Genomic DNA, 13,036 nt, shown 5'->3' on the forward strand with positions numbered 1-13,036 from the left:
TTCACCTTTAACATTTAATAAATGCCACAAGAGTCTACCATGAGGATTGCCAACAGATATGTCCTCTAATGATAAATCCACTACAGTTCAGTTGAGTGTAGACTGTAACAGGCAATGCATTGCTACTGCTTATTCACCATGTATTCTAGCTCAAGACTAATAGTACCATTTGGTCCCAATGTTTGACGTTCAGGCTAAGCTGTAAAAATGACACTACTAATTGAAGGAGACATGTGTATGTACTGAACTGTAGTGTCTATAGGCTGGAGAAAGTTGGCCGCCTTTATAATGCTCCTCTCATAACACTCTTGGCTATTGTTAGAGGCTTTGGGTTTTAAGAACACTTAAAAGTGAACTGTAACAGGTTTTATTTTAAGGCACTAACTGAAGCCCAGGAATCAGCTGTCAGATCCAATTGCTTCCCTATGAAAACAAGCCAAGAGTACACAGCAGAAGTTCAGAAATATCTATTACGGTGTGAGGAGCAAACGAAAACTCTGCCTTTCTCCAAAGGTCCCTAGAAAAGGCACCAATGAGCAGAAATAAGGTTACAGCACAAAATATGCTGAGCAGTAAATTACTAACGGAAATTAAAGGGTTTAATTGTGAAGCAACCAATAGTAACTTGGGCAAACACAGTTAACCCCAAAATGTAAGAAGATTTAACTTTCAAAACTCCTTACCCCTGTCAGATCAAAATTACACCAAGCACAAATGTGTAGAGTCACAGAAATAGAATTAATCTGGTGGCAGACACCCTAGGCTAGGGTTTCCCAAACTTGGGTCTCCAGCCATAGAAACCAGCTCCTATGGGCCAAGGGATCTCCCCCACAATAAAATATTAGAGGGGAATGCCCCCCAGGTTGATGAGCATGGCCATTCAAATGGTGTTCATGCACCGCTCCATGTGATCAATTATGTGACACAGGGCTTACCTGCCCCCCCCCATTCAAGTTGGCACCCCGTCTCCAGTTGCTTCTGGACTACAATTCCCACCATCCCTGACTACTGGTCCTCCTAGCTAGGGGTGATGGGAATTGTGGTCCAAAAGACCAAAGTTTGGCAAACCCTGTCCTGGAACCTGCAATCCTCAACCTGGTGCCTACAGCTCGTATACTCTGAGCATTGACCATACTGGCTGAGTCTGATGTGAAATGCCATTCAGAACTGCGAAAAGGCACCAGGTTGAAGGACGCTGTCCTAAGACATAGGTCTCCCACAACCTGGTACCCTTCAGATTTTTTGAATTGCAGCTCAGACTGCACACAGCTAGCTTAAGGTTTATGATGTATTAGTGGTTCTGTGAAGCTGCCTTTTAATATTAAACATCCATTTTTAATACTTCATTTTTTCAGTTTACACACAAATATATTTGGCAGTGGGCCACTTTGCATGTAACGGTAAGGCAAACTATGGTTTAGTGCACACCAGCAAGCGTGTGGGCTACTGGAGAAAAGACTGTGGCTGCTTTGCTTCTCCTGACATTTTGCTGCTGCCAGTGTTCAAAACTTCCATTGTTCTAGGCGTATTTTGCGACAGGAAATTTCATTAGCACAAGCAGTTTCTGAGCTCTGGGTGCAGTACTGCGCCTAAGATTTCTGATTAAAACTGCAGAGTAGAAGGAAAGGAGGACCTTTTCCTGCCTCCCCACTTCCAGCTCCTCTCTGAAGACTGCAGAAGAGACCTTCTTAATAATATTAGGGGGGTGGGCAGGGGAAGGACTACTAGACCATGTGAAAAGTGAACATAATATTTTAGCTGCAGTTCATTCATTTTCAGCTCTGTATTCTTGTTACAAAAAAGCATGCCTAGACATTCTGCTGTTGCACCCATAACCTAGGTTTAAGGTGCCATTTAGCTCCTAGCTTTCATATCTCAGTTTCTAACACTGGCTGCTACACTGCACTGCACTAACCCATGGTTCTACTTGCATGCTGTCCAAACTTGAGTCCATGGTTTAGTTCTCTAGATAGAAGCAAACTTGAAACTGTAACCATGGTTTTCTGAGCTAAACCATAAGCCGTGGTTCAGATGGCACACTAAGCCAAACCATAGCTAAGCAAAGTAGAACACCTTGAGGAGTAAAGCAGCCATGAATTCCTCTCTGGGAGCCCACGCGTTCCCACTAAGCCATGATTCTTAGTTCATGTGCATTAAGACATGGCATTGTTTAGTGTCACATGCAGGAGAGGTCATTGTCCACCCTACAAAGAGTCATTTCCAACAGAGAGAATTCCACCAGAGGAATAAAGATGGACTGAGCTATGTGGATATTGCAATGAGTATGTCAAACTGGCCATACAAAGCTTCCATCACAAAAGCCACAATGGAAGGCTTTCCAAACACATGCAGGCAACAGCAGTGTGATAGCAACTTTATACAAGGAACTCACAACATGAATGCAACTTTTACCACCAAGACCTTCAGAAGAGAACTTAACTGCGATCAGACTTAGCACACTTAGAAATAATCTTTAGCATTAAAAAGGTGATTAAGCACCAATTCACAAGTCATTAGCACGTCAAGTTCACTTCAGGTTTAAGCTCCTAGTGCTCCAAGCAGCAGTCATGTACAGAATATGTTGTGTAGGATTGCAATGGCATGCAACAAACTGCTAGTGCAAACAGCAGCCAGTATAAGAGTGCTTAACAAGAGTTCAAAGCTGCACCATGCTAATATTTGATTTTCACTCTATTGTGGCTAAAGGGTGCTTATATACCAAATGTCCTTTTATGGGAACCGAGCCTAAATCTATGTAAGGGGATTTTGTGGGCATTCGCCCTACTAAACAATCAGGAGTTTGTGCTCCCTTCCTCATCCCTAGCTTAAATAAGGCTACTGGAAGTGGCAGACTTTGGGCTCTCAAATTTCAGTGGTGCTCTGTCCAATGCTAAAATTTGTGGTCCACCTCACCCCAATACTTCTTGCACTGCATTCTAGAGCATTTTTATGGCACCCCCTGCAGCACTGCACCCAGGGCAGCCGAATCGGTCACACTCCCATAAACCATCTCTGGGGCCAATAAGCCGTGCTTGAATCCATGTAAGGCAGAAGTCCTTTGGGTGTTTCCTAGAACCAGAAACTTTGGCTGTTCTACACTGAATTGCACTATCCTGAAAGGTGCAAGGACATAGTCTAGAAATGGTTTTTAACTCCCCTTTGTCACTGGAGGCCCCAGTAACCCCAGTGGCTTGGATTGCTTTGTGCCAGCTTCTGCTTATGTATCAGCTACAACCATTCTTTGACCTAGATAGCTTTGCCACTGCAACTTATGCACTGCTAACCTCAAGAATGGGCTGCTGTAATGCTATTTATGTGGGGCTGACCTTAAGGCTGGTCAGAAAGCTGCAGATAGTGCAGAATATATCAGCTGCTATGATGCTAACTGGGGCACACTATTACACAAACATTACACCACTCTGGTTGCCCTGGTTACCTGACCAGGTTTAAGGTTTAAATCAAAGCCCTAAATAACTTGAGCCCAGCTACCCACAGAAACACCAACTACACTACTCTGACCAATAAGTAGGAATGTCTGATGAGTCCCTCCTGGCAATGCCACAACCTGCAGAGATTTGTCTCATGGCGATGAGGGAAGGACCTTTTCAGTTGTGGCTCCTTTCTATGGAAATGCCTCCCTTCTGGTCTAAGGCAAGAGTACCAGTGTGTTGTTTTCATTGCTTGTAAGAGTGTTCTGATCTACTAGCTGCTGTTTTATCTTGTACTGCATATTTTAATTTTATTTTATATTTATTTTTATTTTCCTTATTGTTTATCACCTTGCTATTTCAAATGAAAGGTACTATAGAAACATGTAAATACTTTAAAATATATATTAGTATTAACATCAAACCCTGTTAAACCATTGCCCCTGATTAACCATAATTTGCAAACTTGTTTCAAACTCTCCCTTCAGTGGGAAAACCTGACAAGTGTTAACTGCGAAACTCTGTATCAACGTTAGTTGTACTGTATTAAGATAGCAGAAAGCAGGCATGATCAAAGAGCCCATTCTAAATTACTGTATTTTTCCGCTCTATAAGACGCACCAGACCACAAGACGCACCCAGTTTTTGGAGGAGGAAAATAAGGAAAAAAATATTCTGAATCTCAGAAGCCAGAACAGCAAGAGGGATCACTGCACAGTGAAAGCAGCAATCCCTCTTGCTGTTCTGGCTTCTGGGATAGCTGCGCAGCCTGCATTCGCTCCATAAGACGCACACACATCTCCCCTTACTTTTTAGGAGGGAAAAAGTGAGTCTTATAGAGCAAAAAATATGGTATGTAGCCATAGGTAAACAATCAGGAATACTGTAACTGTCCTTGTCTATACAGCACTACTGCATAGTCGGAAAAGCTACCATTCTGACCCACAGGGCTGTCAGCTGAAGACAATGAACTATTTTGCTGTTTCATAAATGGAGAACTTGAATATTCTTATACTGTGATTAGTTGCATTTCTTATGCAACTTATGAAGCAGCCAGAACAGGAAAAAGCAGCATGGAAATAAGTTATCCTACCTCTTCGATTTCCTTAGTGAAGCATAACAGAAAAAGTGCAGAGATTATGATAACTTCAAAATGTTTTGACAGTTTTACTGAAGTTATACCATACATATATAAGAGGTATATATATATATATGGAAGGAAGTGTTCCATCAGTAAGTAAAAACATTGACTATTCACCATGATTTTGCAGGATTATGTGTTTTGGAAGTACGTACTTGACTGCATTAGCAGAGAAGCAACTGACCTTTGTCTCAATATATATATTTATTTCAAATAAATGGAAGTCTCCCACTCACTTTGTAAAACATCAGAATGAAGGCATGTTTCAGAATCCATAGGAGCCTAACTTAAGCATGAAACTATTGAACCATTTGCTGCTCTGATAATGGAACACACAAGCAATGATTAAAATTAATTAAAAAATAATGCACTTAAAGCCAATGAATGGAGGGGAAAACCGCAGCCTTACAAAGGGAAAAGCACTGCATTCCAAAATTTACCTCTTTGATTTCATCTTTCGCTTGCTGCAACTTGTCAGGCTTGTTGGCGAGCTGAAGTTTAGCTTCAGCCTCTCGTTTTTTCTGTAACATGACCTGAGCATCCTGCCATTTCTGCCAGCATTTCATTCGATGATCAAACACTCCCTGTAAGCAATAGTGTTGACAATTAAAAAGTGGCGAGTCTTTACAAAATCTTAGACTTAAACAGGTAAACATCCTGTCAATATTAAACTGTGCTTTGGCCATCATCTACCTCTCATATTAAAGCCATCAATATAGCAAAAATCTCAAGAATCTCAACAGGTAAAAGTTTGATTCTGACCACACGCCACATTAGTTTTTTAAACAGTATGAGACCATTCGATAAAAATCCAGTCTAAAAAAACAGGCAGAGGACCTTCTTGGTAGTGGCACCCGCCCAATGGAATGCCCTCCCAACAGATGTCAAGGAGATAAACAGCTATATGACAGTCAGAAGACATCTGATGAAAGCCCTGTATAAGAAAGTTTTGAATGTTTGATGTTTGACTTTGCTTTTATATTTTGTTGGAAGCCGCCCAGGGTGGCTGGGGCAACCCAGTCAGATGGGCGGGGTACAAACAATAAAGTTATTACCACCTTTACCTATTATTATTGTAATTTGAACTTTGACCCATTTGTTTTGATGTCTACAAATGTTAAAATTTCGTTCATCTTGTATTCAAAGGACTGTGTAAAAAGTTGTGGTGCTGTTCCAATATAATGACAAATAGGGGCTTTAGGATTATAGCCTCAGAAGATGTGAATTAATCCCCTATGTCAACAGCTGGATATGAATTAATATGGGTGTGGTGTGGCACGTAGTATCTTCTCTCCATCAGCAGAGCAGAGTGCCACTGCAGGGTTCTACCAGCAACAGCCATGATGAAACGCCCTGAAACAGGAAGTGTGGAGATAGGATGCTGGAGGCTTCAAGGAGTCCCTGGAGGCCAAGTCCCATGGAGCCAATCATGGGGGCAACCTCAGCTACATGAGTCTTGAGAGGGGGGAAAAAGAGAAATCCAACTTCTCGTATGGCTGCTGGAGCTGGCAGGGCTTCAGCTGCAGTAGAGGATCTGCAGCTCTAGTTTCTTGATAGGATTGCTCTCTTAAACCCAGCACTTGGAAGTATTTTACAATTAATATAACAAGATGGATGTTGAGGGGAAACTGTCCCTGAAGAACCTAGAACACTGTTTCCCAAACCTGGGTCTCCAGCTTGGGTCCCATCATCCCTAAGCTAGCAAGACCAGTGGTCAGAAATGATTGGAACTGTAGTCCGAAAACAGCTGGAGACCCAAGTTTGGGAAACACTGGCTGAGAATGGGCACAACCTAGTCAAATCCACAGAACATTTCTAACTACGAATGGGAAACTTTTGACCTTCCAGATGTTGCTGACCTTCCAGATGTTGCTGACCCATAGTTCTCATCAATCTCAGCCAGTGTGCCCAATGATAAGGGATAATAGAGTTGCAGTACTGTATCATCTAGATCAGGCTTCCTCAACCTCGGCCCTCCAGATGTTTAGAGACTACAATTCCCATCATCCCTGACCACTGGTCCTGCTAGCTAGGGATCATGGGATTTGTAGGCCAAAAACATCTGGAGGGCTGGGGTTAAGGAAGCCTGATCTAGAGGGCCACAGGTTACCCATTCCAGCTACAGAAATTACTTTCTGTTACAGCATGCCATCCTGCACACGTTTATACAGTGGTACCTCGGGTTACATATGCTTCAGGCTACAGACTCCGCTAACCCAGAAATAGTACCCCGGGTTAAGAACGTTGCTTCAGGATGCGAACAGAAATTGTATGGCAGCGGCGCAGCGGCAGGCCCCATTAGCTAAAGTGGTGCTTCAGGTTAAAAACGGACCTCTGGAACGAATTAAGTACTTTACCTGAGGTACCACTGTACTGTGCAAACACTATAACCTTCAATGTAAATATTGTCTTGCAAGGTCATTACGTAGTTTTTAAAACGGGCTTACTTTTACTGCACCAATAAGGCGAACATAGTCACTGAGCAACTCAGAGAACACAAAGAAGTCAGCAAAAGCTTGTTCTTGATGCAGCTGATCAATTTTTTCTTCAACTTCAGCAAGCTGAGACAAAGCCCTTGATAAAGCAGTGTGGTCTTCTGAGTTCCCTAGCATGGCAGCACTTTTAGCAAAGGCAGCTGTGTTGGCTGAAAGTTCTGAAACAAGAATCCGTCTAGATGTCAGCTGTCACAATGTGAGTCACAAAATGCAAGTCCTTTAAATGCTACTTTGCATACAATGGCATTTTGGTGTACAGAGATAGAACAATTGGCTTGAGGGCGAAAGCTCAACAAAGCAAAAAAGAAAGCTTGCTTCAAAGTAATTCAGCTTAATAGAAATTAACATTCATAAACTTTGCTGTGTACTAGAAGATAGTTTTGACAAAAGAAAGGATTTCTGTCGCCAACAGTTGTTAAAGAAGTCCATTTTTTAAAAAAACCTGCCTCTTTCTGCAAGTCTGTGACCTCATATAATTGCCATTGTGTAAAATGTCATAGTCTTTAAGAATAAGCATGCTTAAAATGATATCTAATACAAAAATTTAGTTAAAACTTTGTCTTAAAAAAACAGGTTAACCTATTTCTCATTGCAAGAAGAAAGTGGGGAGAGATATCTTGCTAGAAATCAAACACTTGAGAGGTGACCTATTGTGTCATTTATACTGCAGCATGTAAAGACAACTTACACCTGCCAGACACCATGCACACTTATGCACAATGCAACTTGTGCTATGCAATTAAGTCTACTGACTTTAAGTTAGCCCAATGCTTAACTCTGATAGAAATCTATTTAGTTGCAAACTGGTATGTTTGTGTTTTATAAACCTATAGGGTTTATATCCAACCAAGTTAAACTCAGATTTGAGCCACTGAAATGTATGGACTTTGATTCAATGCATCTACTCTGATTGTGACTAACGTATCGCCCATAAATGAGCATGCATTGTTCAGGAAATGTGAATTAGGCAATGAAAAAAGCATAAATTGACGACACAAATAAGTTATTTTGTTAGTTAAATGGACTCCAGTGTGTAAGCTTCCTTAAATCCCCTAAATTATGGTGTGAAAGCTTCCCTAAATTCTAGAGCAACTTTTTTTTTAAAGGTAAACTGAGCATGGTTCCACATGTGTTATTTTGAAAGAAAACACTGTTGGGCTTATGAGACTGGGAAACATATTTGCACTGGGCCTTTATATCTTTTATTTCAGATAAGCAAACGGGTGGGCTGCAGCGGGAAAAGGAGACTGAATCCAGAAGCAAGTACCCATTACTTCCTACAGTAACTAGCTTAGAATTGTCCCTTCCCCTCTCGTCCCTATAATTCAGTTCCCTCTTGCCGCATCACATCAGCCTCATATAGTTAATAGCCTTGTTTCTCCATCTACTGCTTCAACCATTACAAGAGAGTTCAGTTTCGGCACACTAGAAAAGGTTGTGCCAGTTCATGGTCCTACGGTTAGTATATAAACCCTGGAACAGCTTGAGACTAGCTTACATGAGAAACCGCCTTCCCTCATATATACTGTCCTGAACTTTAAAACTTTAAACACATTTCGTGTGTCTGCGCCTCGGTTGTGGAACTATTAAGCAAGCACCGTTGGGGTTTTGTTCCAGATGCCTGCTTCAAACGCTTCAGTTTACAGAGGCCAACAGCTCAACCTTTGGTTATTCTATATGTTGAACTATATGTTTGTACTGGTTTCTTAATGTGTTATGCATATTACCTAAATACTTTGCTTATTGTGCAGCATAAGCTGATAAATAAGTCACAAGTAAAGGAAAAAAACGCTCCTTTTTAACCAGGCTTTCGGTTGATTTGATGGACATCCTATGCCCTTTTAAAATGTGGGGTTTTTTTCAAGGTGGGGGAGGTTATTGGGTTGTTGTTTTTATTTTGATTATATATTTTGTGGTTTTATATTCTGATTTTCTTCTGTGAACTGCCCTGAGACCTCCGTGTATATGGAGAGGTCTATAAGTTCAATAAATAATAATAACAATAATACCTTGGATAACTGTACTACTAAAACACCAGTCTGAATAATATGGAGAATTATTTTAAAGAAGTATTTTGTACAGGTTCCTGCTTCAGTGCACTAAAGAAGGGTTAGGTGTTCCTAAAATCGCAGGCAGATCAGCTGTAACCAGATACTATGCAGGTGTGCCTCATTGATAATGCATCTAGGTATACTAATCTGGTAGCAAATTTCACTGAAAAGTCTTGTGTTACTATGCAAAACATACAGGAGTTGGACAAGATACTTACTATATCTGGGGAGGAAGAAAATAATGTATGTGTTATAATGAATTCACACTACAGTACATGCAGATACAAAACAGTTCTCTAGTCTGAAGTAAGAAAACTTGGAACATCTGATGTGATGCAAAGGCTACAATTGCCATGTTGTCCACTCCCCAATTTACATCTTTCTGCTTAAATCATTGGCTGTGGGTGTAAGCACCTGCTAAGTTCCTTCCTGTTTTAAAAATATATATGCGCTGTTAGGATTATTGCTGAAAGACCCTATTATCTTTTGTATGAGAGGTATTGTACACTTTGTGTCTCTCTGTATTTAGCTTCTGGTGCTGAAAATATTTATTATTAATCAGGAAATGTTTGACAAGAAACTGATTCAGCAAGGGCTCACTTTGTGAAAACCTGAATAAAACAGCTACCTTTTCTATGACAGACCAAGGCTTCTACGCTACCGTGAAGTTTCCGGAGCTGCTGATCCAAATTTTCAAATTGTTGCTGCTTTTCTTCAAACCACTGGCAAGAAGTGAAATTCAGCCATTACAAATTACGTTACCATTGCAAAATACAACCCCCCCCCCCCAAAAAAAAACACCACAACCCCACCCCCCAGCAGGAAACAAATTAACTGGGTCCAAACATGGTAGCCAACTGATTCAGTTGAGAACCCAAGCCAATAAGTAAATTAATATCCCATTTTCTACTCCTACGGTCTTAAAATGCAACTGTTGAGGCTCATTAATTCATCTCATTATTCAAGTCGAAAAATCAGCTCTTACTGCATCCGATTCATTCATCTTGATCGTCATTTTGTTGACAGCGTCGGCAGCCTTGTTCACCATCCTCAATATTCCTGCTCCACTCAGAGCCTGAGTGTTAACTGCTCTCGGCAGCTGGAATTGAATGACAAATAAGGGCAAACAAACCGGTTAAAAGGCTGGAGGTTTAACTGGGCACCAAAGGGACTGAAAAGGATGTAGTGTTTTCTTCCCCCTCGTACATTTCAATATAGTGGAACCTAATTTCTTAAATTTACTACTTTTACATTCTCAGAGGAAAACTTAAAAAAATAGACTTTCAATTTGCTTTTCTCCTGCACCTTTACATTTAGATGGAACACAGAGACCATTTGTCAAAAGTTGTTACAATGCCGCCAAGTGCCTTAACTGGTCACCTGTATACCAACCGCAGCAGCAGCTTTTAAGGCTGCTCTGCTGCTGTTTCCAAGTTACAGGTGCAGCAACAATCTGTGTCAAAATGCTTCATAGAAAACACTGTGTCTATCTTGCTATACAAATATAAAAGTTCCTCAAAGATAATGAACTGCTATCTATACTTTCCTGAAAACACACGCAAATATCGGGCCATAGCATTCTTTTCACTAGCCGTTGTAGCCCAGAAATATGGCGAAGCACTTCTTTCAAATCCCACCCCGCAAAGGTCGCTACAGGACTACAAAGATCCGCTGCCTATAGCTGCATTATCGAGTGAGTACCAATTAAAGGACTTATGCCTACTACTGGCAACCTTACAAAAACCTTTGCCACACATTGAGATTTAAGGGTTTAGCTATGCTCTTCTGTCAATTATCTGTTTGTTGCAGATGCAGTGGTCGGTGGGTAGGTTTTGGAAAGCTACAAGTGATTGATGCACCAGGGACACAGGAATTAATATGGTCCTACCTGTAGGAAGTGAAAGCTGCAGCTTTTTAAATAGGTCAAATTTAAACTTGTTAGCCCTAATGCATGGTTTCTCACCTAGGATACGCTCAAACTGTAGTTTTTAAAAGTAGTTGCAAAATTCTAACTTTTTACCAATATAAACAAACTGGTATGCAAAAAAAGGTTATTGAAGTATTTGGTACAGTATAACATTCTCATAGAGTTGGGTGGATTTTAAGAGAGATTTCCACTTGAACATGAAAGGTGCCAGATTGACAGCACTGGTGACTGAAGTCCTCTATCCATGAACTAATTACTACATAGCAGACCGCAAAACTTTTATATGGTTGTGGTAGAAGGATCAAGTCTATTTAGCTTCCATGTCCCAAGCTAGTGAGTTTTGAGATAATTCCCCTATTTTACAGAGAGATCAATCAAGTTAAATCTCATAAGCCAGAGCGAATTGATGCTCTCACTTGCCTTGCACTAGATCAAATGTCTGGCAACTTAATTTTTTTGTAGCTTGAAGTCATTCAATTCCTATTTTGAGGGCGCAACTGAAATTTATGAACTGGAGGACCAGATTTCCATATATGATGAGAATGTTTCTTTTGTGCAAAGCATCATTGTAGGTTGAAAGAAAAATAGGATAATTTAAATACCTCAGAACTTTCCAAGAACTGCCTTAAATCAGGATCCTGTAACAAGGTTGGGTGTTTTACTGTTCGCTGTAGATACCTATGGTTTTAAAAATTAGATAACATTTAATGTTCCTGACAATACTGAAAAATGTTTGCCATGCACAGAAAGCATGCCGGCAGCAGTGCCATTCTTCAGCAGGCAGACAATGTGCTTTAAGTGTGCATTAAAATGGTTACCTCTAAACTTTAGAGGATAGTTCAGTTTCAATGCCCCTTCAATCCTTTGCCTCTCTGCGGAGACTACCAACTAAGGATGAGCGTTTGCCTAAAATATCAAGTTTGCCAGCAAGCAATTAATAGATGCAAATAGCCTGCCTGCTCCCACCCATCTGCCCCCCAACAAAAGGTCAGAGCACTGAACAGGAAAGAGAAGGATGATTTAAGCAATGTCATGTTCATAATATTGTGTATCTATATGACTTGAAAACTAACACTGTAAGCCAGGTTTGCGCAACACAGAATGCACAACAGGAGCATGCAAAATAGCTTTCTTTGAATATCAACTTTTAAGTCATCCAGTGTTCCTGGAAATGACATGAGAGGAGCTGCAACAGGAAGAATTCTGCCTTTTCAGAGTTAAAAGTGATTCAGCTAGGCATCCACAGAAGTCAGTTTCAGAAGCTTCAGAAGACCCTCTCCATGCCATTCTTCATAAAGCACACCCTAAATGTTAGGGTAGATTATTCTTGGTGCATCTATTTGCCATTCTTCTGGTTCATTTGTAGGAATACGAAGCAGCAATGTAAAATGCTTTTATAAATAAGAGTGGGTAGTCAGAAAAAAGGCTTTCTTAGGAAAGATTGTCTATATTTTTTGGCGAAAAACATAGATCCCCAGTCTCTGAAATCAGAGGATACCCCAAAAGTGAGGGCATTTGTTCCAACCCCATTTCATTTAACCAACACAAGGCAGATAACTTCAAAGGCAAACACCAAAATGGGCTGTAGACTTTCAGTGAGTTCTATGAGAGGGTGTTCCATTCACCAGCACTAACCTGATTTGTACATTGTACTGCTCAGGACTCTCAAGAGCTCGGGGGCAATTTAGTTTGGTTTGGGGCAGGCTTCCTCAACCTCGGCCCTCCAGATGTTTTTGGCCTACAACTCCCATGAGCCCTAGCTAGCAGGACCAGTGGTCAGGGATGATGGGAATTGTAGTCTCAAAACATCTGGAGGGCCGAGGTTGAGGAAGCCTGGTTTGGGGGAATGAAGGGTCACACATTCTTGCCAATTAAAACTCTTCTCACTAGCACAAACCAAAGCCACCTTCTCTGCTTGCATGAAAGCCAAGGGCAGTCAGTCTAGTCTGTTCTGTCCAGGAAGCCTATACTGTCTCCTGCTACATTTGAGCCCT

General features: G+C 41.0%; 1 protein-coding gene across 2 annotated transcripts in view; it reads right to left on the reverse strand.

The window, feature by feature from the left end:
- SNX2 (sorting nexin 2) overlaps positions 1–13,036 on the reverse strand; it is a 29,597-nt gene that overhangs the window by 2,340 nt on the left and 14,221 nt on the right. For both annotated transcript variants that reach the window (XM_083702390.1, XM_083702389.1), the window contains exons 8-12: positions 11,645–11,720; positions 10,101–10,214; positions 9,744–9,837; positions 7,017–7,222; positions 5,010–5,153 (exon numbers count right to left, since the gene is read on the reverse strand). In XM_083702390.1, coding sequence (XP_083558516.1) covers positions 5,010–5,153; positions 7,017–7,222; positions 9,744–9,837; positions 10,101–10,214; positions 11,645–11,720 — 634 coding nt within the window. The remainder of the gene's footprint in view (positions 1–5,009; positions 5,154–7,016; positions 7,223–9,743; positions 9,838–10,100; positions 10,215–11,644; positions 11,721–13,036) is intronic.

The sequence above is a fragment of the Podarcis gaigeae genome, assembly GCF_964106915.1.
Source record: "Podarcis gaigeae genome assembly, chromosome: 11".
Lineage (NCBI taxonomy): Eukaryota > Metazoa > Chordata > Lepidosauria > Squamata > Lacertidae > Podarcis > Podarcis gaigeae.